We start from the raw sequence: 27618 nt of genomic DNA on the forward strand, positions 1-27618 counted from the left end.
CTTCGACATCCTTGCTTTCTTTGGTCTTGGTGATACCGGACTTTTCCACTGACGACTCTACCGTTTGGTCTCGGGATCGTATTCGAATATCCACGATTCATCGCCAGTAATGGCTCTCCTGAGCAGGTCTGGATCATCCTCATGGCGCTGGATAATGTCTTGACAGACAGTAACTTTGCTGTTTCTGGTCCTCGGACAACACCTTGGGGACCATCTTTGCGCACACCTTGCACATTTCGAGATTTTCAGTGATGATGCTCCAGAGAGTGTCCTTGTTGATGGAAAGTTCCTCAGCAATCATCCGCACCGTGAGTCGACCATCTGCGTGCACCATCTGCTTCAGACGCTCGATGTTCACCGCCATTCTGCTCGTTGAAGGTCTTCCAGACCATGAATCGTCTTCAACCTCCTCCGGTCCCTCTTTGAACCTCTAGTGCCATTCAAATACACATGTACGTGACATTGTTTCTTCCCCATAGACTTGCTGCAGCATTGCAAACGATTCGGAAGGTGTTTTGCCAAGCTTGGCAAGAAACTTCAGATTGGCTCTCTGCTCACGACTCATAGCGCGACGACTCAGACGAGACAACATGTAAAGCACGACCTGGAAAAAATCACACACTGAGCGCAGTCAACCATCACCAATCATATATATTGCTGGAATGTTGCTAAAGACTGTGACACAACTTCATTCAACTTGTGTAAGTGGAGCACACAGCAGGCTCAGTCCCGTTACTTTTTAGATGGACCTCGTATGTATGTATGTATGTATGTATGTAAAATTTTTTAGGCAATTGCCATTAGTGGAGATATTTTGACGTCATAACTTTTTTTCTCGGTGAAATTTTCAAAATTGCAGATCACGACTGTCTGCGCAGGGTGTGTATATATATATATATATATATATATATATATATATATATATATATATATATATATATATATATATATATATATATATATATATATATATATATACACACACATACGCCAAGTTTCAGGAAGTTTCGATGAGAACTGTAGGCTGTGAAACAAACAAGCTCGAATGATCTAAGATCTTCATCCTCTTAATGATGACGTCATAAAAACGAATATGACGTCATTGTGATGTACAGGTTTGTGATAAATTATCTGTGCTAATGCTCGGCTTGATTCCCGCAAACAAAATTCAAACAGCTTGCCTAGTTTCGGAGATAATGGTATAGGCGATTTCCATTAGCGGCGATATTATGACGTCAACTTTTTTTCTAGAAAGAATTTCCAAAATCGGAGACGGTTACTGCCTGCGCGTGGGATTTCTGCATATACATGGCAAGTTTCACGACGATCCGATGAAAACTCTGGGTTGTGAAACAAAAAATAGGAATGACGTCATAAAAGTTGATATGACGTCATAGTGATGTATCATATGTGCGGTAATTCATCTCTGCTCATGCCCTGATGGATTCCCGCAAACAGAATTCAAAAAGCTTGCCTCGTTTCGGAGATAATTTTTTTCGGCGATTTCCATTAGCCGAGATATTTTGATGTCATAACTTTTTTTCTCGGAGGAATTTTCAAAATCGGAGATGGTTACTGTCTGCACAGGGTATTTTTACATATACTGTATATGCCAAGTTTCAGGAAGTTTCGATGAAAACTGAAAACTGTAAAAGTCAAAAAAGGTCCACAAAACAAAAACAAAAAAGTACACAAGAACAACAACGTGAGTAAGACTTAGAGATCCTCCACGAGGATCTAAAAACATATGTATATGATGTTGGTGTATATTTAATCGTTTGTATTCCTGTATCATGTAGCAGTACTCAAGTGTGTCTTCACTGCAATGACATTTTGTTGAATAGATGTTTTGAAACAGTTCCAAAAGAGCCGAGCTCCTTAACTCATGTCCACCAAAGTGGAAAAGTCCAAGTAGCCTATTTCATGACACTCTTTCACAGTCACCACCACACCTGCATCATGCAGTTCACCTTAGATTACTTTTCACACACCTGCATTGTTCTCTGTGGCCTCTGTCTGGATTACACAAACATTGATGAGTTGTTGACAGGACTTTGATGCCTCAGGGATTGTTGTCCAGAGAAGGATCCATGTTTGTGTTGGTGACATTTTTCATCCACAATCACTGGGACATGGAAGTTCTGGAGCTGCTTTTCATGCTTGTCCCCAAACATATCCAGCCTGGTATGTCACTCTCTTTGTGTGCCTGATCAGAACTGCTGATGTGGGAGGTAATTATCAAAATGGATCTGGCTTTCTTGGTGAACAGTTCTTCACTTACCTCATTGATACATCTGCAGATACTTATTCATCATATATGAGAACATGGGATTTAGGTACCAATATTTATGCCTCAGGTGAAACACTAAGTGCTACTAACTCTGTTGTGATCCTTCTCACTGTTGCTAACACTCCTTCGTCTGCAATATCTCTGATATCAAGTACAACTAGAAGGGCACTCGGTGGAGCGCATACCTCCGCCACATAATGCCTGATCCACAAGAACATATCGGGCCCAATACATTTTTGAAATATTATGCTATACAAACAGTACTATGTCGTTCTTGGCTCTATCTCTCAATGGTGAAGAATCACTTAAAAAATTATCGGATACAGATTCGGATCTTCACCAAAATTGAATCAGTTCTTCCTTGTCACACACCCAACGTTTCTACCATGTTTCATCCAAATCCGTCCACAAATGTTTGAGATAACCTGCACACAGACAGACAGACAGACGGACAGAGAGGGGGTGAAAACATAACCTCCTTCACCTTCGGTGGCAGAGGTAATCAAGTCCATGCTTCCTTCCAAGAAAATATTTCCCATTCTATCTATTCCATGACTGAACATAACCTGATCAGCTCTCATTTGCTCATAGTGTTGGATATTGGAACTCCTGTTTCTGGTAAGTTGAACCAATTCTTGTGATACTGCAAACTTCTGTTTTATTCTGGTCATATCTAGTTCTGACACCATCCAATGTAGCATTTCGGATGAATTCTCAACCTGTGTTTCAATGAAATTTATGGATTGTGCTTTTTGTATTTGAATGTCGACAGACATTGGAACTGATTTTTCCTGGCATTGTTCCTCAAAATTTCCTTTGAATACAGTTTTCCGCACGCCCAGCATATCTCTGAAAACAATGCTCGCTGCTTCTGCTAAATGTATGGCCTCATCATTGTCATCTTTTTCACATGTTCTTTTAACAGTAACCTCCAATATCCTCAAGGAATATTTAATAACATATCATGACCTTGTTTGTGGGCATGCATGGGAGGAAGTTTGGCTGGAATTGTTTTTTTGTAATCTGTTGTTGTGTGTAATCAGCTATTGATATCACATACAAGCTGTTCTACGTATAGTCACATTTTATATACATCTTGGAGAGATCTGCTAACTTGTAGACTGGGGCTACATCATCACTGTTTGCTTTATTTTCCTCCATATATGAAAATAGTTCTGCTAAGATACACAATTGTAATGTGTTACCTGTTGTGTTCATCTCAACAGAGGGTTCTTTATTGCAATCCCGGTATATTCGCTATGTGCAGTATCCACGCCACCTGAGAGTGAAGCCCAGTCACATGTCCCTCTGTTGGGGTTCGCACCTCGATTCCTGGATTACTATGCTGTAATTAGGAGAGACACAATCATCAAGTATAATGGCTTGTCATGGCAAGGATAATATAGCTTCACACAACACAAGAAGTCAAGAACAGGTCTAAAATTCCTCTTTAATCTTCAACCTGAGCCCAAGCTGAACAGAATGCTATCATGAGTATAACAAACTGCTTTGTCTATCTTCAGTCACCCCGGGTTTTATACTCATTTTTAGAGAAGTCAACTTGTGCAAGGCACATCTTGCGAAAAGGCCAAGGTCACATTTGCTCTACGGCGAGGATACGGCGGCCGTACGCCCTCTGAATTGACAGAACCATGCGGTGCGGTGGCCTCAGGATGGCCCTACGCTGTTTGGCTATGTTTTACAGGCTGTAGGGCTCACCGTGGAATTATAACGCGGAGTTATAACTTTTTTCATTTCTACGTTCGCCGTAGCAATTCGACAAGCCGAAAAAAAAAAAAACGGTTAAAAAAAATAAATAAAAAATGAACCCACTCGTTACCGTCCGTCTGGCCGCACGTTCGCCTTAGGGCCCCCCTGTGGGCACCTTGAGGCTACCTTGCGTCTGCCTTGAAAATTCTATGGCCGCCGCAGGGCCCCCTTAAGGTTACCGTGCGACATCAAATCAAAGACCTACGGCAACCCCACATTTTCGGTCTCCACAATTACTAAATACGCCGTGCGGCTCCCCAAAAAATAAAAACATATGTGACTGCGACATTGTGTGACCGTGGAAATACTGCGGCCGCCTTATAATTGCTAGTGGCCGTAGATTTTGGAGACCCCACGGCCGCCGTGGCAAATGTGACTTAGGCCTAAGTGGCACAACCAACTTATCCCTGAGCAAAGCACATCTCATGATTAGTGGCTCAACTTGGTTTTTGAGCAAGGCACATCTCGTGGTGAAGCCGAAAAGGATGTGGTTTCAGAGAAGCACCATATATGGGAGTCTTTCTTCGGTTTAGGCAATCAACAGGGTCCCTGTTGTGGAACTTTTACAACCCATCAGCATTTCAAACACAGTATCTTCACTTTATCTCCAAGCACCAGACGATACTTTCGACAGCACGGTCATGCCATGGAGTTGAGGAAATATTCTCTGCGCTGTATTTTACTTGGCTGATGTCTCCAGATACAATTCATGGTTATATTTTGAATCATTAAGAAGCATCAGAACAAATTTTAACGAAATGCAAGCAATAAACAACTTTTAATCAAAATTTGAATATTTAAAAGTAAGTTTTAAATGAAAGAAAAGCTGAAATCTCTATTTCAGCCCTCACACCTCATCCCCCATGCCCCTCCCTGTGGTCTTCCTTTACAAATATAGACGTTGCCACATCAAATGTCGTACAAATATTACACCTTCCCCCCCCCCCCATCAAATAGCACAAACTTGTACTTGGTAACCAACGACGACACTAGATGTACTCCTGATACATAGTACACATGTTCGACTGCACATCATGTGCACTAGTCTATCATACCCGATATAGCATCAATTCAATTCGATGCTGTGGTTTACGTATTGTGCAAGCATGGTACCTAGGTACAGCAGGTATATTAACCACTTGTTCTTCAAACTGATTCTTGATCTGGCGACTTTCCCTCCACAGCATTATTGTGGCCAGATTGTGAGGTATAACCGTATCGGTAAACGGGTCCGGAATTTTCACCATCGGTGAGAACACGTCCTGTTCAAGCAGACTAACAATTTTGTCAAAACTTATTACTCGACAAATCTTTAAGCTGATCCACATGATGCTTCCAGACAGAGTCTTCAACCTGCAGATTATTTGTCATGGGGGTCTACCACCCTTTCAAGGCATCTCTGCCATTTATATTGACAAGCTCTATAACCTGGCCAAAACCTCGCCAACAACAAAATCCTGAGGATTGTTGTCAACTGCTGGGTGTTGCCATTGTGATGTGTTGCCTCGACTCGGTCTCATCAGCACTAACCTAGTTTGTAGTTCCCTACTGAACATCAGTTGCCCTGGCATCCATTTGGTTGCTGAGTGAGGTGTCATGCGGGAAGCCAACAAACAACCCGAGGCCAGTTTGACATCTCCGCATCCCTAGTATCCATTACTGTGTTTCTTCATATGATATTTGAAGGATCTAACTAACCCCTCCAAGCACCCATTGACTTAAGGGTGATATGGAAAATCCTTGATGTGCTTTATGCCTTTCACCCATAAGAAATGTTCAAATTAATCTAAACCCATTGAGGACCATCGCCATTAACCACTTCTCCAGGCAAAGCATGCTGAGCAAATACAAACTCTCAAATTTCAATGGCCTTATCCATCGTCATGGTTTTCATGCGAAATACTTCAGGCCAATTTAACCACTTTGTAACCACTTTGAGTCAAGTTCACAAAACCTGAATGATCTCACTGCTCGGGTCGACTTGGCCACACTCATGGGATTACCACTTCCAGTCTTCCAGCTTCCACTGTACAACAATAACCACACTCGCTTACAGTTTGCTCAACATCAGCATCAATAGTCGTCACCATAAATACATTCTTGCCAAAGACTTAATCTGGACAACACCTGAGTGATGTTCATGTAGACTGTCCAGAAATTATTTTCTGTACTCATTGGGAATAACAGTACACATGACCCACGGCAAACAATACACACAGAGGTTAACCGTTCCCTCCGGGCATGATACGGTGTCAGTTTAGGTGAACTCCTGTCTTCAGGTCAACCATTCTGCATGAAATAAATCGCTAGAGACAACACAAGATCAATGCGAGTACCCTTAGCTCTCAATTGTGCTGACACTGGGGGGCTCTTCATTTGGTTATAATTACGCCGTTTGCTTCAGTTGTACAAAACAAATGTTGCTCCGAATTACCTTTGTCACCTCCTACACCTCGGAGAAAACGTCACAACCAATGAGCATTAACATTCTGCTGACACATATGATAAACAATGTCACAACGATATGCAAACATTTATGGCCAAATTCTGCAAAGGTGAAACAGCTCGTACTGGAATTCCTTTTTTGGGCCCAAAAATGAGTGTGAGAGCTTTGTGGTCAGTGACCAAGGTGAAGTGATGTGCAAAAAGATGGTTATGAAATTTTGCAACTCCAAATATGATCTCGAGACCCTCCTTCTCAATCCCAGGATAGTTTTTTTGGCGTGTGGCAGTGAGCGCAATATGTAAGCAATCAGGTACTCCACACTTTCTTTGAGGTGTGAAATTATAGTCCTAGCCCAAATGGGGGTGCATCAACAGCCAATGAAATAGGCAAATTTGGGTGAAAGTGAACCAAAACACCCAGCACAATTATTCCCTCTGCCACCGAAGGTGAAGGAGGTTATGTTTTCACCATTTTCTGTCTGTTTGTTTGTGTGTAGGATGTCTCATAAAGTTGTGGACAGATCCAGATTAAATTCTGTCGACAGGTTGGGTGTTGACAAGGACAAACTGATTGCATTTTGGTGAAGATCTGGATCCGACTACTAGAATTTTTAAAGCGATTCTTCACCATTGAGAGAAATGACCAAAAATGATGTCCGTCTGTCCGTCCGTCCATCCTTCCACCCAGACCATACTCTGTGCAGTGCGTTGGTGCTGCCTAAACAGTCTCCTGGGCTAGTGAGCACAATCCTGGACGGGTCACCACTGACACAGGATACCAGCAAGCTGGTACTCATTTTGCTGACCTTGGAAGGATGACAGGCAGAGTCAACCCCACCTGGTATTGATTCAACAGCCAAGCGGGATTTGAACTCAGGATCGGAGGATCCCAAGCCCACCACCTTAACCATTAAGCCAACACCAGGCTTTAAAAGGATATGCAGCACGACATCTCAAAAAGTTGTGTGCGGATTCGGATGAAACTTAGTGGACAATGTTGGGTGTGTGACAAGGAAGAATTGCTTCAATTTTGGTGAAGATCCGAATCCGGATCCGGATCCGGTTCTGATAATTTTTTGAAGTGATTCTTCACCATTGAGAGATCGGGCTAAACTAATATATAGCACAATATCTGAAAAAAGTTGTGGACGGATTTGGATGAAACTTGGTGGACATGTTGGGGTGTGCGACAATGAAGAATTGATCCAATTTTGGTGAAGATCCGAATCCGGATATGGATACGAGAATTATTGAATTTTTAAAGTGATTCTTCACCGTTGAGAGGAAGGGCCAAAAACCTTATAATACTGTGGAGCATGATATTTCAAAAATGTATTGGGCCCGATACGTTCTCTTGGATCAGGCATTACGTGGCAGAGGTATGCGCTCCACCGAGTGCCCTTCTAGTTTTCCATTTAATTTCCCAACATACACTCCAGCATTGCTTATCCCACATACATTTCGATGTCTTCTTTGAGATGCTCAATGGGTATGTTAATGTAGCCATATCTGGTATGAACGTGCAATAGTATTTCACTATCCCAAGAAAACACTGCAACTGCTTTGCATTCTGTGGTGGAGAAGCTTTCAGAATGGCTTCCACATTGGATTTTCAGGGATAAATACCCTCAGCACCTAACACAAACCCAAAATGCTAATCTGAGGGCTGCATGAAGAAAAAACATTTGGGTTTCTGAACCTTCAAACCAAACTCATCCAACCACTTGAGCACATAGCCTGGTGTTGGCTTCGTGGTTAGGGTGGTGGCTTGGGGTCCTAGAGTCCTGAGTTCGAACCCTGTTGACCACTGAATTAACACCAGGGGTTGACTCAGCCTGTCATCCTTCCGAGGTCGGTGAAATGAGCACCAGTTTACTGGTAATAGGGGCACTGCATCAGCGGCATAGCCGTGCCCCCTAACCAATGATCCAACCAGCAGCCAAACAGGAAGCGCACGATGGGAACTTGAGCACAGCTTCAAGTTATTCAAATGTTTATCATCTTCCCAACCAGTGTATATCATCAATTTAACAATCAACATCAAAACATTGTAAAAACTCTACCAATTGCGGTAAAAATTGCAAGTGCCATGTCATAGGGCAACCCTGTTTTTTGGGAAAGACGGAGAGGCGTATTTACGTCATAATTTCTGGGTTTTTTGCTCCAATAAGACCTGTTCTTACGCTTGTGACTAATCTATTTTGCTAAATGGCAAAAGGGACCTGTTGCAGGACTTGTAAAATATAAGCCCTGCTCCCTCCATCTCCAGTTACACTTCCACACCTTTAGCCATACCGAACCCCTGGTTTGAACACATGGTTTGCTCCAGAACGTTCTCCAGTTTCAACTGTAATACTGCCATAGCTTTGACACTTCCCCAGTTCAAATTGAACTCTGACAGCTCCTAATTCCTTGAAACAAAGTAGGGTCTGTCACCTTCACTACATACAGTGGCACTGTAGCTGTTTGTCTTTCATATTTGGTCTTCACCATCAGCTCACGACAAACCTCCACCTCATCATTGATGCACCTTTTCAATGTCACATCTGTAGGTTGCTCTGACAGTTGTGCTAACTTGTCTAAATTTCCAAATACAGTGTCTCCGATACTTCTGACAAAGCTGCTCCCATGTCCAGTTCCATGCGTTGATCCATCGCTCCAAAACTCACATCAACCGAAATTTAAGTTGCCATTATTGGTTTTCTCAGCATGAAGCATGAAAAGATGCCTCCATGTCCACTGTTTCAAATACAGCTTTCACTTCAGTTGCACCACCAACATACCAGACATTTGAGGTTATCTTCCACTTCGGTTGTTCCGACTGCACTGCAGATCTCACATCGTTCCTTTTCCTGTCCAGGTGCCAGATTATTCTATTTGCACCAACGGCATTCCAATATCTTATTTTCCCATGCCTTCCCGACACATGGAGTACTACTGTACTCCATGATGCTAACAAACATCAGCCAACTGATTTTTTTTTTTTTACCACATTGGAAGCATTCATTATTATCAGGCATCCCAACCTTTGGCTGATCTTTTACTAGTTGAATATGGATGGCAGGTTTTCATTGCTTCCATGCTATATTCAATTTCCATATCCTTGTTGAGTAACAAGCCCTTCTCCATTATCAGCTTCATAACCATCTTGCTACTTTTGAAGCCACATACCACCATGTCCCAAAATGCTTTTCAAGCAGTAAACTCTTAAACTCACAATGTTCAGAGAGTTTCTTCAACTCGGCTAAGAATGCATTCACACTTTCCCTGTCTTTTTGAAAATGGTTGTAAAACCAGTAGTGTTCTGCGATCACCAATGGTTTTGCGTAAGAGATGGTCTTTAACCCACTCTGTCAGTTGATCAAATGGCTTTCGGGAGAGACCGTTGGGTTATGCGAGGCTTTTCAACAGTAAATACGTCTTCAAGCCACAAACTGCTCGCGGGATGGATTGGTTTTTTTTGAATCCTCTGTGATGTCATTGACCTAAAATAGAACTCAAGTCGTTCAGGATATATTTTTTTGTAATCACCCATTCTTTGAATTTGCTAACTCTTTCAAACGAAGACAAATGACAGGCAGATGTAAGAACGAAGTACTCACGGTGTTCCTTTTCAGACTCCTGGGACAGTTGCGTTGGTTTCCAAATGAGCATTGTGATAAAGTCCAACAGTCCGTTAAGAAATCGTCTTTTATCGTCGCTGCTGTGTTCATCTCAATGCAGGGCTTTTTTGATGTAACAAACTTTATTGCAATTGCAGTATGTCCACTGCTTACATTATCCATGCCACCAGGGAATGAAGTCACCTTGCCAACCGGAAGTCACCTTGCCCGTGTTCTTGCAAGTATAGATGCCGTCGTCTCAAACATCATATATAGTACACCACAAATACAGCACCACAAAGTCTTCTCTGTGTTTTCATGAGCTTCACTGACATTTGCTTTATCAGCTTTATCAGACACAGACATTTCTACATGGTACATCTTGTGCTATCATGTCTTCTGAACTGAGTTTGTCAAGTAATTTGGCTAGCACCTCTACCACACCCTTTGCTCAGCTTGATGCCGTGGCGACCAATGCCTTCATGATTATTGGAATGTCCCATGACGAAGCTGGGTCTATGGGCCTATTTACGTTCCCATCGCAGACAGGTCAGTCGGTAATCTCTCTTTATTTTACCCCCTCCTTTCAAACACCTGAGAACAAAGGACTTCGCCGTTCACGCAAATGCAGGAAAAGAGGATGTGTTCTGGTAAGACTACATCGCCGTTTATCTTGCCCACCATTTCTCAGTATTCACCTTGGTAATCAGTAGTCCATGGACAACAAACTTGATGAACTTTTTTGCCATGTTCGACACCAATGTGACATGAGTGCTGTGCTTTCCGACTCACTGAGTTGGTTTCTCGATGTATCGAATGGACAGATCGAAGGAAATTACTGCTAAGGTAAAGGGAGGGGGAGATGTTTCTTTTTCAACACCTCTTGGTGTACGGACATTATTTCTCAGTTCAGTTCACTGGATCTGGAATGCTTGGTGATCAAGTGCCACCCTTACTACCTGCCTCAGGAATTATCATTGGTTATCCTGGCTGCTGTCTACATACAACCACATGCCAATGCCGCAACAGCACTTCATTAACTTTCGGATATTATTTTTCACAATGAAAATCCCTACTCTGATGCCGTTTCCGTCGTTGCTGGAGATTTCAACCATTGCAACCTCAAGAAGGTGCTTCCCAAGTATTTCCAAAACGTCACATGTCTAACAAGAGGCAATAAAACTTCAGACCACTGCGACACAACAATTAAGGGTGCTTATCATTCGGTACCATGCCCTCACTATGGTAAATCCGATCATTCTTCAGTTTTCCTGATACCAGAATATAAACAGGAACTTAATGCCTGTCATAAGGACCGTGCAGTGCTGGTCAGAAAAATCCATTGTTCAGCTACATGGGTGTTTTAAACGTATTTAAAGACTGGACTGGAACGTATTTAAGGACTCATCTGCTGATCTGGATGAATACACGGACACTGTTACCCATTAGGTGAAGTTTTGTATCGAAACCTTTGGTCCAATTAAATTGGTCCGGAGCTATCCCAACCAAAAGCCATGGTTCAACAGGGATATTTGTGACAAACTACGGGCTCGGGCTGACGCATTCAAAGCAGGTGATGAATCTATGTACAAAAGATTGTGCTACAACCTCGAGAGAGCCATCAAAACTGCCAAGCGGCAGTGCAGAAACAAGCTGGATGATCAATTCAATGAGAAGGATTTATGCCAACAATGGCAGGGGCTCCAGGCCATCACATCATATAAGATGAAATCGAAGGAAGTTGACAGCTCTGATGCCAAGTTGCCAGACACTTTAAACAACTTCTACGCCCGTTTTGACGTGGTCAATGCTGAACCACACCTCACTTGTGAAATTGATTCTGAGGCTGCCGCTCTGGAAGTCTCCCAGTCCAACGTGAGTAAAACTTTCGCTCGGGTGCAGGTTCGAAAAGCCGCTGGCCCTGATGGAATTCTATCTTGTGCCCTTAGGTACTGTGCAGATTAGCTATCTGCAGTTTTCACTGACATTTTTAATCTGTCACTAAAGTTGGGTATCATTCCATTATGTTTTTAAAAATCGGTCATCGTAACCAATACCGAAAAGGTCTCTGGCCACGTGCCGAAACAGTGACTGGGCAGTCACACTAATATCAGTCATAATCAAATGTTTTGAATGTTTGATATTGTCTCGCATCAAGGCTGCCATTCCTGAAACTCCAGACCTGTTTTAGTTTGCCTATCAGTCAAACTGTTCTGTTGATGACGCCGTCTCACTAGCCCTCCACCCCATTTTATGACATCTGGATAAGCGTAATACCTATGCGAGGATGTGTTTTGATAATGACAATTCTGCTTTTAATACCATTATTTGTGAAACTTTGAGATATCGAACTGTCATTTTATTTGTAATTGGATTTTAGACTTTTTAAGTGATAGGCCACAGGTGATGAAAGTTGGCAGCTGCATGTCCTCATCACTTGTCTTGAAAACGGAGGGGGGGGGGCTCCTCAAGGCTATGTTTTAAGTCCTCTGCTTTATTCACTTTTTTATTTATGATTGTGCTGCTGTTGAGAAAACAACTTCCTGGTTAAATTTGCGGATAACATGACCTTAATTGGCCTGATCATGAATGATGAAATGGCGTATAGAGATGAGGTTCAGAACCTGACAGAGTGGTGTTCGGCGAACAATTTCAAACTGAATGTCTGCAAAACGAAATAAGTTATTGGGGATTTTACGAAGTCTTGTGTTACACGTGCCTCTATCACCATTGATGGTCTAGATCAGCGTTTCTCAACCTTTGATGGCCCATGGCCCCCCTACCGAGTGGCTTAACATTCGTGGTCCCCTGCCCTTCAATAAAAGATGCAGATTTCGTTTTATGAAATTTATTTACTCAGTCTTAAAAGATAAATCAAAGTAAACATTTTTCTAAGCAATACAATCAATGACACACTTGCTGTTGGGCTTGTCTGACGAGGCCTCTTATGTCTGGCTCCGTCTTGGACACAGCAAGGCGAATATCGTTCCCAACGTCAAGACGGTTTCTGGACTTCGTTTTAATGGTCGCAAGGTCAGAAAATACAGGTTCGCAAAGATATGTTGTGGCGAATTGAATGAGCATTACGGATGCCTTCTTGCTGAGTAGTGGATACGCATCCTGAACAGACAACCAGAAGGTGGAGTGGTCTTCTTTGTTACTGAAGACCAGCTTCATTGCTTTTGAAACCTTCAACTCTGCCAGCTCCTCTGCTTCGTCTTCAGTAGGTTCAATTTTGGCGTTAAACGGGTCTTTGTGCCACGGAACATCCAACGGTGCATCGTCAAAATACGATTTGAACTCGGTGGAGAGATTGTCGAGATGTCTGGTGATGCAATCTTTGATGCCGATGGGAAGCTCAATCCTCTGCGTCTGCAGGTGCTCGTCCAAGAAAGGAAACGAGGCAGTGGACCCGGCCTTGATTCGTGCCTGCCCGACTTCCATTCTAGCAGACAGTCCGGCAAGCTTGTCTTTAACGTCACTGACTGTCACATCATGGCCTTGCAAGGACTGGTTCATTTTGTTGAGTCGGCCGAATATATCGGCCAGGTAGGCGAGCATCATGATGAACTCGTCATTGTCGAAGTGGACATGGAGGTTGTTTTCGTTGTCTCGCAGGAAGATTTCCACCTCAACCCGGAGTTCATACAGCCGAGAGAGGCATTTCCCCCTCGATAGCCAACGGACTTTGGTGTGAAACAGAAGTCCAACATGTTCCGCTCCCATTTCGTTGGCCAGGAGTTGGAAGAGCCGATGATTTTTGGCCTTCGCACGAATGAAGTTGATCACTTTGACCGCGAAGTCCATGACTTCCAGCAAACGAGGCGGAAGAGTCTTTGACGCAAGAGCATATCGGCATAGTGAACAGTGGGAGGACGTCACATGGGGCCATTCGTTCTTCACAAGCGTGATGAACCCTCCTCTGATGCCGACCATCGCTGGGGCACCATCAGTGCAAATGTGCTTGAAATTCTGCCAACCGAGTCCATTAGCTTCAAAAAAAGAGTCCACAATAGCTTTGATATCCGCCGCTGTCGTTGTGGTTGGTAGGGTATTGCAGAACAAGAATTCTTCCTTCATCTTTCCCTCTCTCTAGTAGCGAGCGAAGGTGATCAACTGGCTCTCCAGGGCGGTGTCGGTAGACTCGTCTAATTGAAGGCTAGCCTGGAGCGTGCTTTGTTTGATTTTGGAGCAAACTTGACGGCACACATCAGCGGCCATGTCGTCAATCCGTCGTCGGATCGTGTCATTAGAGAGCGAAACTTGCTGGATCTTCTTTTTCGCCTCTGGTCCGATCATCACTTCCACCATTTTCTCTGTACACGGCTTCTTGCACTTCGCAATTTGGTATGCCACTTCGTAGCTGGAGCAGGTTTTTCTTCTGGCCGGAATCCAAATTTGGAAAGTGTCGCTTCACGGTCATATCGTGATCGTTTCGCAGACAGAGCGTCGATATTATCTTCCTTCCTTCCGGGATGCATCTTGTCGCGATGGTTTGAAAGTTTGGAAGGACGTAGTGACGCATTTGACATCACGACCGAGCAGTGCAGACATTGCGCGCAGTCCACGCCATCTTGACTGACATTCGTGAATCCAAACTTGACATCACTGTCATTCCACTTTCGAACCTTCGACATCTGAGAAAAAAATTGAAAAAACAAAATTCTAACGTTTTTGTAAACATTGGTTTACTTTGAATGCTCTGTGGGATACGCCTTCTCTTTTAAAATCGTGGTTAAACTCATCTACGCTTTTCACTTTGACCGGAGACTCATCACCTTAATTGTACATTACAAGCTTCTACATTCTGAATCGCAGTTTTTCGGCGTCCGCTCATGGCCCCCCAGTCGAAGGCTGATGGCCCCCTTGGCGGGCCACGGGCCCCTGGTTGAGAAACGCTGGTCGAGATGTTGAGACTAAGTTCTTTCAAATTTCTGGGCATCCACATTTCACATGATATGTCCTGGACTCTGAATGTTGGAAGTATTGCTTAAAGGGATTAGCAGTGCCTGTACTGTACTTCCTTCAATGGTTGAAAAAATTTGGTATGCATGTTCACACTTTAGTGAACTTTTATCGCCGTGTTATTGAAAGTATTTTAATGGGATCGATTAATATTTGGTTCAGCAACATCACTGTACATGACCTCAACTTGTTGGAAAGAGTTATTCGTATTGTGCAGAGGATCATTGGTGTTGACCAACCTGCACTCAAAGTTATAAACACATCGAGATGTTTTGCCAAAGCCTCAAATATTGGCAAAGATTCTAGTCATCCTGCATTTAACATCTTTTCGACTACTATGTTCTGGCCATTGGCACTGCAGTATTAAAACATCCACCAACCGTTTCAGGAATAATTTTTATCCTCGTGTGGTTCCACTTTTAAACCATGAATCTTTATTTTTAGATTTTTGTTTTTTTTGTCAAATTTTATTTTTATTTGAGAGCACTCATATTCAAAAAATTCTAATGGCACCACTGTGATATTTATATGTGCTACATATGGCAATAAAATTATCTGAATATGTGTATATATTTTATACCTCTGTTGGAGATTGGGTGGGAGTGCTTCGTCATGCTCCACACATTTTGATTTACATCTCCACCCAATGGCACTTGCCTTCTGCTTTTTGGGGTTGCATTGGCGGGAACAACCGTCTCAGTGGCAGACTGGCTTTTGTTCTTTGCAGATTATTCAGTTTTCCCATGTGAACATAATCTGCAGCTGATGATCTCCATTACAGTCAGAGGGTGCTAATGACATTTAAATGATGACCATGGTCATCATTGGTGAGATATTTATGTGGTATGCCATCCTGATGATGGAAAATAAGTTCGAAATCCGGATCGGTGGCTCTGTTTGATGTTTAACCAGTGATGTCCTTAAATGTCTGTCCTTTGACATGAGTGGCCATGCTGAAGCCTCTGAGTTCGAAGCGCCGCTTTATTCCTGGAATGTGCAGGATTCACGTCCATTGGAGATCGGATAGGAGCGCTTTGTCATCCTCCACATGTTTTGATTTAAATCTCCATCTGATGGCATTTTCCTTCTGGTGTTTTGGGTTGCATTGGTGGGAACAATCATCTGAATGGCAGACAGGCTTTTGTTCTTTCCAGATTATGCGTTTTTTCCATGTGTGACACAATCTGCAGCTATGCTCTCCAATACAGCCAGAGGTTGTTAATGACGTGTGTGTGTATGTGTGTGTGTGTGTATATATATATATATATATATATATATATATATATATATATATATATATATATATATATATATATATATATATATATATATATATATAGTTATTCGATCTGAAGAAAATGCATAAATCAATCCAAGAAGGCCAACACAAGGTAAGAGTTTTCCTGTTTCAAATCAAACCCAGAGTTCCTCCACAGCTATAAAGATATTCACAAATAGTACACACACAAGAATCCCAATGTAACACACCAACTCAACTGCCAGACCGGTTTCATCGCTCATTGGTGAATCATCAGCGACAGCGCATACAGCAATGTAAACCAATGAGGCTCCCAAGCATGTACCACATGCAAATGTCAAAAGCAGGAGGTGTCAATCTATTTATATATAATCCCCGCTACCTGGGTTTAGTTGATTAGGTGAGAGCTGATTAGCTATTCTTTCCATTCACAGGTGAGAGATGTGGGTGGGTCTTTCTTTACATATACATATATACATTTATTGACTCCTCCCATGCTCTTCCAGCTGAAGACTGCATAAGGAAGCAGACCCTTCCCAGAGTTCCTCTACACCTGTAAAGATGTTCACAAATAGTAAACAGATGAGAATCTCAATGTTACATACCCCTCACCTGCTGAACCGGTTTCATCGCTTGTTGGTGAATCATCAGCGACAGCGCAGACAGAAATGCACACCAACCAGGCTCCCAAGCATGTACCATGTGTAAACGTCAAAAACAATCAACATGTTAATGAAAAACGAAGACCCACCCACATCTCTCACCTATGATTGGAGGTTTAATTGATAAGGTGAGAGCTAATTGGTTATTAACTCCATTCAGTGGAGAGAAATGTGAGTGGGTCTTCGTTTTTAATACTTATGTGTATATATAAGTACAGTATATATATATATATATATATATATATATATATATATATATATATATGTATATATGTATACATATATCGTATTTATGATGTAACGCTGCTCACCTGGTCGGAAAAAAGAAGGTGACGTGACTTTATCACCCCATTTTGACAAAGAATGGTATTGAAGTCAAATTCTGTAAATTATGGTTCATATAATAATGTTAGTTCCCTTTACAAGGAACTTTGATGCAGGAGGATGCCATTAGGCCCATCAAAGCCATGGTTGATTGTCAATAATCCATGAGTCATGAACCTAATTTTCACTTTTCCGCACCATTTTTGAGCGACAAACGCTTATGATGTTTTATCGTCTTATATCTGTAGATGATGAAAACCCCTGCTGGCAATGTCAGAGTGGCAGGCAGCATCATGTTAAAGACTGCGTCAATTCAAAATGGCATCCAAAAATGCTAATTTTTTTTCAAGTAGTAGTTCGCTGAGCTATGTCATGGTTTTCACCTGAGTTTTTGGTCATTTGGCAAAATATTTGATCTGAGATAGTGAAATATCTTTTGGATTGTGTTCCCAGCTCATGTTCGATGAGCCATTTCAAGATGGCGACCAAAGACTGAAAATTGTAGAGAAACAAAAATGGATCCCATTTTCAACTTTATTTGCACATTTCTTTCATGATTTATTGGAAATACAGCACTGGCTGTGGCATCCACAGGAAGATCAAATCAAACTATGTTCATGTAAGACCACATACCCACGTTTAGAGTATTTGGAGAATCAATTAGATATTCACCCCTGTGTGACTCATTTATCAAGTTATGACCACACAAGTCCGTTCAATTCACAGATGCGTATTCTGGTAATACCTTGCTTAGAGTTCAATCATATTTTCTGTCCTTTCGACTTGCACAGCATCGAAAGCATCGACTCCTGTCTATTTGACTTTCTGGAAAAGAAGTTTTCATGTGCAGAATGGAAAACACGGTATAAATACCATCCATCAGAACCAGACTCGGTTCAGAGCGTTGTTGCTGCCTAAGCAGTCTCCTTGGCTTTTGGAACATTTACATAACAGAAACTCAAGGATGATATCTTGAGTGGGAGGACCTGTCATCCAGGAAATAACAAGGTGGTCATGCTCTTCACTCCATCCGTGCCCATCTGCAGAATTTGGTATGTTGGAATTTCTCTCCAGACTGTGGAACCACACTGCGCATTGGTAATTTGTTCTCAAAGTATGCATGTTCGGACAATCCTCATATGAGGGCAGTTGACCAGATTATACATAACCTTGTTTCACCAAGAACAACTGATAACGAAGCATGTTAACCTCATTGGTGTTGTATTTGGCTGCATACAGTTGACCCATGAAGTCTTGGAGGATGTCAAACAAGTTTGTGGGCAGTAACCAGGAATCTTTCAACTGAATGAATGTCTCTTGGTACTCTGTGCTCTTCGATAATAGTTAAAGCCTTGAGCTATCCTTCAATCCCAAGTGTCATTGCCAGGTCAGGCCTGATCAGATCAGTGACTTGATACACGTAGCATGTAAACCTGTACGAACGGATTTCATGGTTGGGTCCATCAGTAACGAAACCATCTCCCCCACCAGGTTTTCTTTTGAGGATGTATGGATATGGACTGAAAACAAAACTGAAAACAAAACTTGTCAAAGGGTAGACGAGCTCCTTGTGAGCCAACGGCAATCCATATCTGGTGCCAACTGCGTCTGTGGATGTCCTCCTCCAGTGTGTAACATTTCCGAGGAGGTTGGTGGCAGGATTTGCACACCGGCCACTGTAAAACACTTCACTCCACAAAACACACGAAAAACGCAAAGAAAACAGAAAACCCATTCCATTGGAGTGCCTCCTGTGCAGATGCCCATCGCAGGACAGCTCACTAGATGAACGGATTGGGACAAAGCCTTCAGGACCGACAATCTTTGATGATGAGGAAAAACATGGGTAACCATCCCAGGTTGGATTGTGGTCGCGCGTATCAGGGTGGTGCTGAGGTGTCGGCCACCAGATGGTGGTCTCCTTGCGTTAATCTGAGAAAGTCCTTTCGGGTGGGTGCCTGGAATGTCCTATCCCGAAGAGCACATGTTCACCTGTCTTTGCTCTGAGACGTGTACGTTCCCATGGATCTGGAACTGTGAACCAAAATAACACCAAGTTCCTTGACTTTGCATGGCTGGCACAAGGTTTCAGCACCCACAGCTTCATTCCTTTACTTGGTATTCCAGTGATGTCGGTGTGGCAAAGGAGATTGACCATGTGCTCGTTGAAGGTCACTGGAGGATGATTCAGAACTGCAGGGTCTACCGAAGTGACCAGTTCCTCAATACCGACCATAGGCTTGTTGAAACACTTCTGATGTTGGAGCTTAAATCCAGGAGAATGTTACCATCCCAGCTGAGGCAAGATGTTAACAAGCCCAGGGAAAAGAGGGTAGCTCAGGAGTTTGCAAACAGGCTGAGTGGGGATTTGTGGGGTCTGGGTGCTGTGGGGAATCGTGATGAGTTGTGGAGTACCTTCAAGACTAGCATCTTTGATGTTGGCAGCAGATGTCTTGGAACCCAGAGAAGAGGAACTTTGTCTCCCAAGGGACATGGAATACCATTTACCAGAATCACAGGGCCAGGGTTAATGGCACAGCTAAGTTGTTCAATGAGCTGAGGTGTAAAACTCTACATGTGCTAAGGGCAGACAAGGAGGCCTATTTGCGAAAAATCTGTGAAGGGTTAGAGCATCATCTGTGAATGAATGATTCTCGTCCTGCTAATAGAGGAATTTGTGCATTGTGTTCCTCCAAGCCTGTCCCTCGGTGTGTTGCTGTTTGAGCAGAGGGTGATGGGCTCTTTACAGGAGTGCGAAGTGAAGGCCAACTGGGCCGGTTACTTTGATTGGCTATACCAGGCTGACCCACCAGCTGTTGAGTTGGATGTGAGGGGTACAACTATCTCCATTGCTGACCCTCCGATCAACTGCAAACCGCCTTCATTTGTGGAAACGCAGCAGACTGCAGTGAACCAGGTGAAAGGGGGTAAAGCCCCATTGATCTGTGGCATCAATGCTGAACTTCGAGGCTGGTGGAAAGGCTGTACTCGTGTCACTGCATGCAGTTCTGTGCTCTGTTTGGAGCACAGGCATCATCCCAACTGATTGGAAAAGGGGCCTTGTTGTCCCTCTCTTGAAAGGGAAGGGTGATCGCTAGAACTGCAACAACTACCAAGGTTGATGCTGCTCTCAGTGCTGGGAAAGGTCTATGCAAGGATAATTTTTCATACGGTTCACCTCCATCTGCTCGAGCACCAGCGCCTGGAGCAGTTGGGCTTTACAACAAAGAAATCAACCATTTCCTTGCTCTCCGGGTCCTCACCGAATGCAGATGAGAGTTTCGGCAGGGGCTTCTCGCAGCCTATATTGATCTCCACAAAGCATTTGATTCAGTAAATCGGGATGCCCTCAGGGGAGGGGGGGGGAGGATTCACCATCTTCATGAATTGCCACAAAAATTTATCAATCTGATTTCTGAACTGTACTCTGGTGTAGAGAGTGCTGTGAGGTGTTGTGGTTCCATCTCCGACTTGTTTCCACTTGGAACTGGAGTTTTTAGGGGTGTGTATTGGCACCTACACTCTTCAGCACTGGATTCTGTGGAAGATGCTGGAGTGATCAAGCTGTGGTGCATCACTTGGAAATATCAAGATATCTGACCTCAATTTCGCAGATGATGCAGTCATCCTTGAGGAAACACCAGATGTCCTTTTAGGGGCCCTCAAGGCACTGAATTTTGGAATCGGAGCCGCTGGGACTATGGGTTTCCTGGATCAAAACAAAGATCCAGGCTTTCAATGACATGTTCGATGCTGCCATCATGACTATCTGTTTGTGGTGAGGACATTGACGTCACGGAGAGATTCGCTTACCTTGGCAGTGATATTCATGTCTGCAGGTTGTGATCTGGAGGTCAATAGACATCAAGGTTGTACCTGGGGAGTCATGGATTCACTAGATCATGGAGTGTGGCACTGTCAGTACCTATGCAGGAATACGAAAGTTCTCGTATTCAGGTCCTTGGTGCTTTCCAGTCTTGCTCTCCAGATATGTGACTTGGACTCTGACAAAGGATCTGAGATGAAGACTTAACTCTTTCAGAACCAGGTATCTTCAGAGAATCCTTGGCTTTTGCTGATCAGACTTTGTGTCCAATGAGCGGTTGCTGAGAGAGAGACTCAAATGATATTTGTTTCCTGCATAGTTTGAGCATCAGCTGTGGCTGTATTGACATGTGGCTCAATTTTCTGACTCTGATTCTGCTCACTATATTCTCTCAGTGAGGGAGCCTGGTGAGTAGAGAAGGCCAATGGGATGACCACGTGCCTCATGGTTGCATCAGGTTGATCAGCATCGAAAGGAGATGGGTATAGGCCAGGCATCTGCCTGGAAGATGGCCAGATGGAGGCCCCTGGAGTACCGACAAAAGTGGATGCAGCAACGTGTTGCTCCAGCACATGCTCCCATACCTAACCTTACATATCCAAGTGAACTAACCTCTTGTGTGTCACATCTTGTGAATGCATGCAACCTGGGTAATGCTTTACATAGATCCTGACCACCTACTGCAGCAACATTGTTTATGGCAAATAATCTTTCTCGATTCTTGACTGAGAGAGGATGGAAGAGGTGAATATTCATTGTCCAACTCATCAGGCTGTGGTGGCCATGGTGTAATTGTTCCTGTGACTCCTGAAACATCCTTTCTTATGGATAGAACAGCCTTCCGTAGAAGCTGTGTATGATCACTGTCCCTCTCCTTGTACGATTGCAACTGCCGCTTGATTTACATGTGCTGTATGGCCAATTCCATCATTGAAAGATTACCAGAAACAAGCAGAAGTTTCCCATGTTCATTTGGGAATGTTTCACACTGTCTTTGAATTCCCTTTGGATTTTGATGGAAATGCTTCTTTGGGTGTGGTATAACCGCAACACCTGGTGTTTCCATGTGCCTGACAAGTTTGTCGGTTATCCTGGTCATCAAGATTACATGTGGTGCCAGAAACAGATATGCCCTGATAGTTATACAAACATAATCTCGTGAGCATCCCTTTCAACATCTGTGTACTCTTTGTTCACACCATCCAGGGAACTCTGGGTCTTACGTAGTCTCTAGTGTAATTATGGTAACATGTTCTGTGATTGTTTGCCTCAGCAGCAACCAACTCACAAGATGTAATAGCCAATGTCTTGTTATCTTCATTCAGCGTGGCTATTTGTGAAACCTTCTGGTCTGAACGAAGCTCACATGCCTTAATGAGAGGCTCCATGGACTTTGAGCATTTATTGTACTTGCTGCTTTTATCATAAAATATACAAACCTCATCGAACACCCGAGAACTACTCAAAGCTGATTCTCTTGATGATCTCCTTTGTTCCTGTCCGGTTGAATTTGCTTTGATATTCTTGCTGTGGATTTCGGCTTCGGCTATTTTGTGTTTGAATGTGTCCCGACAGTGCTTGTGAAACTAAATATCAGGAACATTGTCTGGTGACAGATGCAGGATGAGTTCAAAGTCCAAATCCTTGCAGGTTTGAGGAGTGTGGCCCATGACAACTGGTCTCTCGGGGTGACAAGATCTGTACGGGAAGCTGTGGAAGAACATATTATGCACATGTGCATATCGGCTGATGGGATATGAGCTCTTTGTCGGGGAACATCTTCGGAATCCACAATTCACATCTATGGAAATGGAGATAGTGGCTCACAGTTATATTTCCATCAATCAATTTGTCAATCGTAATAAAACAACTCCATATCATGCTCTCTGTTTTGATGTTCGCTGTAGTATCTTGTATGGCCCAAGTCAATCTTGCATCCATCAGTTTGCTAGAAACTCAGGTAACTGATGTATTGCAGTGACACTTCTGTGGCTTTTAAAGGTTGTATGGGTAGAAGCAACAATCTGATAAGTCAGGTGTCTGGGGCTCTAGAGGGACCTGTGGCTGCAAGATCGACTCAAGCTTCTCAACATCCTATAGCGACCATACAAATAATGAGCATGATAGAATATTGATTTATTAAAATTGTTAATTTGTTGGCTTTACATTTCGCTGACAGTGTTCAAAAATAATCAAAAAACAATAACCCAATAACATCAGCATTCATGCTTACCAGAACAATCTTTGGAAAGATAAATCAACTTAATGTACTTCTGTCGCCATCTTTGATTGTATTATATCAAAAACAACAATGAGGATGTTCTGTTGCTCAAATATAACATATATATATATATATATATATATATATATATATATATATATATATATATATATATATATATATATATATATATATATATATACAGTGCTCCCTCACCTCTCGCGGTTAATGCGTTCCAGACCCACCCGCGGTAGGTGAAAATGCGCGAAGTAGAAACCACATATTTATTAATTATTTAAATATATTTAAACACATTTTAAACGTATTTCCAACCATTATACTGCAACCACACACTCTTATTAACCTTCCCCACACACATTTAATCAGTTATTTAAAAAGAAAATAAAAAAAAATTTTCATCGGAAATGCGACTTCATGGGGCTGCAAAGCCTAAGACAAAATTTTTTTTTTTAAAATACTATATTGTACTATAAAATATAATTTGATTTGAAAACCCGCGATGTGATGAAGCCGCAAAAAGTGAAACGCGATATAGTGATGGAAGCACTGTATTCCAAATTTCAATGCATTTGGTAAAAAAACCACTTGGCCTCAGGATCGATTTCTTATCATATTCCATGCAGTAATAACATTTGCAGGCTGCCATCTTGAAATGACCTGCTTTCCAGCACAAAGCTGCCAATCTGATATTGCCAGTTAGTTTTTTTCGTGACCCAGCTCATGGAGTAAAATGCTGAGTGTCAAACAATGAAGCAGCACGTACCATTATTAAACTCAGCTAGTACAAACAATAGAGAACTCAGAATGATTCAGCTAGGATTCAAACTGCCAAACTCCCACACTCAGAGCAGATGCTCTAACCATTCCACCACTAAGACTCGTATGTCTTGTCCATTCACTTTACAAAATGGCTTCCTGGAGTTTTGTGCAAAATATTAATGTTTGTCAGGTTGAGAATGTTTATGCTATAATGATTTATCCTTGAATTGTTTTTTTTGTTGTTTGCTTTTTTAACTACAAAAATATGCTCATTTGCTGATTTGCTCCAAGGTAAGTTTCTCATATTATGAAATGTTATGTTCTTGTGTATGTTCCTAGATTTAATTTTTACTGTCAAATATATTACAGAGTAAGGATTATGCCAATGATTTCAGTTATTTAATTTACTTGTTTAATCTATAACATTGTTTGTTACTTGGACGAGTAAGTAATATGTGCCGGTATAGCTGTTTAATGCATTGTTATTTTTCACTTTCATCATAAAGGTGCTTTTTCAGTTTTGTTTTCTGTACCAGGAACACATTTTTGGTCAGCAAACAGTTGAAGGTGAATATAAAATCCCTGGTGATGATTTCATTGAGACTTGCACTGACTATAGCTGTCCTTCTTTAGGTAAAGGTCCAGAAACGCTTTACGCCGGAAAGAATTTAAATGATAATCAATGGCATACAGTTCAAGTGATGCGACGGGGAAAAGGTTTACGTCTTACAGTTGATGGCATCACAACTGAAGGTATGTATGTGCATATATTGAACCCTTAATTTGGTCATTATAATTGTTTAGAGGTTAAGCACAATTCAGTGATATCGTATGTGTGTGTGTGTGTGTGTGTGTGTGTGTGTGTGTGTATACACACACACACACACACACACACACACACACACACACACACACACACACACACACACACACACACACACACACACACACACACACACTGTGGTGTTCAATCCCAATTTTTTTCACATTTACATTCTTTCATTTTAGGATAAACATCGTTCAGTGAAATTTTAATTTTTTTATTTTAATGACATAAAATGTAAAGTTATTTTGCCATGAGTGCAGGAAATATAAAAATCAACTGTTAATAGATGTGCTGCCATTTTGCAAAGCTGTCATGTCATCTTCCAATGCATGAAGGTGGATTTGCCCTCTAGGCCAGATGATTGGGGATCACACACGGTTGGAGTTTCACAACATTGAGACTGGCATCATGACAGAGCGACGTTACACCTCTGTTGTGCCCTCAAACTACATTGGACACCTCCAAAATGTTGTCTTCAACCGTATGGCATATATGGACCTGTGCAAGAATGGAGACATTGACTACTGTGAACTCAATGCACGCTTTGGAATTGTCAACATAACTGCTGACCCTGTCACTTTCAAGACAAAAGGCAGCTTCCTAACCCTACCAACACTGCAGGCATACACATCCATGCACCTGTATTTCCAGCTCAAAACGACAGCTCCCAATGGCCTCATACTGTTTAACAGCGGAGATGGAAATGACTTTATCGCCATTGAACTTGTTAAAGGGTAGGCACCTTCACAGTCCAACATTTTATACTAGTGCAACTTAGCACTCAGTGTTAGTTAGACACTGTATAACTCAGTATCAACTTATCAACAACTTAGACTCAGTATCAAGTCACGCTTCCTTGATAATTCCTTGTTGATGAAAGTTGGACAGCGTGCTGCACATTTCATACAATTTACAAACGAGGTGTTGCCAACTTTACTTGTATTTTGCTTTTCTTAGAATGTTTGAAGAATTTCAGTGTGCAGTGGACTGATTTAGGCAGTCACTCAAAGTTTAGCGTCATTGTGAGCAACTTTTTTATTTTTATATTTTTACCTGGAATGATACTGACAATGCAAAAGCACGTGTTTGTTCCTTCTATTCTGTTATGTATTCCAGGCATATTAATTACGTGTTTGACCTTGGAAACGGACCAAATTTGATACAGGATAAGTCCCGGTCTCCGCTGAATGACAACAACTGGCACAACATTATCATTTCCAAGGAAACTAACAATCTGCATACACTCAAGGTTGACTCCTTCACCAACACGGACAATGTCAACGGTGCCAAGAATCTGGATCTTAAAGGTAAGAATTCCAGTCACATGCCTGTGGTTTTTTTTATTTGTTTGTTTGTTTTTTGTATTGGATTTTTAGATACGGGCACACAAATATGACATCTGACATCGGTATCATTTATTAATGCATGTTCACGTGAAGAAGGAAGGAAGGAAGGATACAGGGGGTCCTTGCCATAAGTCCAAGATACATTCCAGAAAAGTTGGACTTGTAACGAAATGATGGATAGTGGGGATTTTTTCCCCCATAAGAATTTATGTAATTAGGGGGGATGCACTCGAACACTGACTTTATGTCCTATACAACACACTCAACAAGCCTAACAAGCAATAAATACGTATGAAACAAAATATAGGACAAAAAAAAATGTGATAAATTAAACAAATTTTAAAACCCAAACACCTTTTTATCTTACTTACCATAACTTTTCACTATTTTATCATAATAATTTAGCAGTCTTACACCTTGAAAATCTCTGTCTAATATTCTCTGTCAATCTGCCTTCATCATCCTTTGCCATCATTATCCTTCCCACTGAGCCATGTGGTTTACCCCATTAATCCAGGCTCCAGCCTTTGTGCCAGCACATGCACTCATACCACAAACCCCAACACTTGTGCTGCAAACTCCCTTCAGTGTCCACTCGCGACCTCACGGAGAGCTCCCACGGTCATCGCGCTCACTTCGGCCATGCCTGCAGTGTGGGCTGTGTTACCCAAACAGCATGTCTTGTACACCGTGCATCATGCCGTGGCATCTGCACAGCCCTCGTTGGCATTCTTTAAAATAATTTGAACAGTCGGCGGCTATGTGTATGCATAAAATAATTTGAACAATTTGACAGACAACTAAGACAGCGAGTGATATTGACTAGCCATTCACCATTCTCATTTTGTTTCACTTTGTCTAACTTGACATCCCGTCACACTACAGCGTTTCCGCTTACGTGCAGGCCCAGCCTTTTTGTTACCACTCATTGGTCAATGATTACCGCAGTACACAAAGATAAAGATGCATGGTGGGGTTGAGTCCAACGATGCACAACGTGAGATAGTCTGAGAGGGAGATTATGCAGTGCATTGTGGGGTGGAACGTTGGGAAGCTGATACCAAATCGTTGTGGGGTGGGACGCCTGGTAACTGGTCTTCCATCCAATAGACATCAGTGCAGGGAATTGTCATGGATGTTTTGTTTTGGATGTACAATTGTTTTGGATGTACAATGAAAATGTTCCGAAGTAACTTATGGACATACTGTATACGTGAAACAGTGTTTCGCCATATAGCAGGGACGCCCTGTATTCAATATTGTTGAGCTGAAGTTGGAGAGCATACTATACTCTTACAATGTG

General features: G+C 42.3%; 1 protein-coding gene and 1 long non-coding RNA gene across 32 annotated transcripts in view; one reads left to right on the forward strand and one right to left on the reverse strand.

Annotated features, from left to right (window-relative positions):
* LOC147023651 (neurexin-1-like) overlaps positions 1 to 27618 on the forward strand; it is a 1116838-nt gene that overhangs the window by 500904 nt on the left and 588316 nt on the right. For all 31 annotated transcript variants that reach the window (XM_085889296.1, XM_085889311.1, XM_085889305.1 and 28 more), the window contains 3 exons: positions 24777 to 24896; positions 25322 to 25703; positions 26086 to 26276. In XM_085889296.1, the coding sequence (XP_085745422.1) occupies positions 24777 to 24896; positions 25322 to 25703; positions 26086 to 26276 (693 nt within the window). The remainder of the gene's footprint in view (positions 1 to 24776; positions 24897 to 25321; positions 25704 to 26085; positions 26277 to 27618) is intronic.
* LOC147023653 (uncharacterized) lies at positions 985 to 27205 on the reverse strand. Its single transcript, XR_015060317.1, has 3 exons — positions 26874 to 27205; positions 3496 to 3635; positions 985 to 2715 (listed from the first exon to the last, which is right to left on the reverse strand). It is a non-coding gene; the product is annotated as an uncharacterized LOC147023653 (long non-coding RNA).

The sequence above is a fragment of the Eptatretus burgeri genome, chromosome 7, assembly GCF_056783735.1.
Source record: "Eptatretus burgeri isolate ZD-2024b chromosome 7, Ebu_testis_v1, whole genome shotgun sequence".
Classification (NCBI taxonomy): Eukaryota; Metazoa; Chordata; class Myxini; order Myxiniformes; family Myxinidae; genus Eptatretus; species Eptatretus burgeri.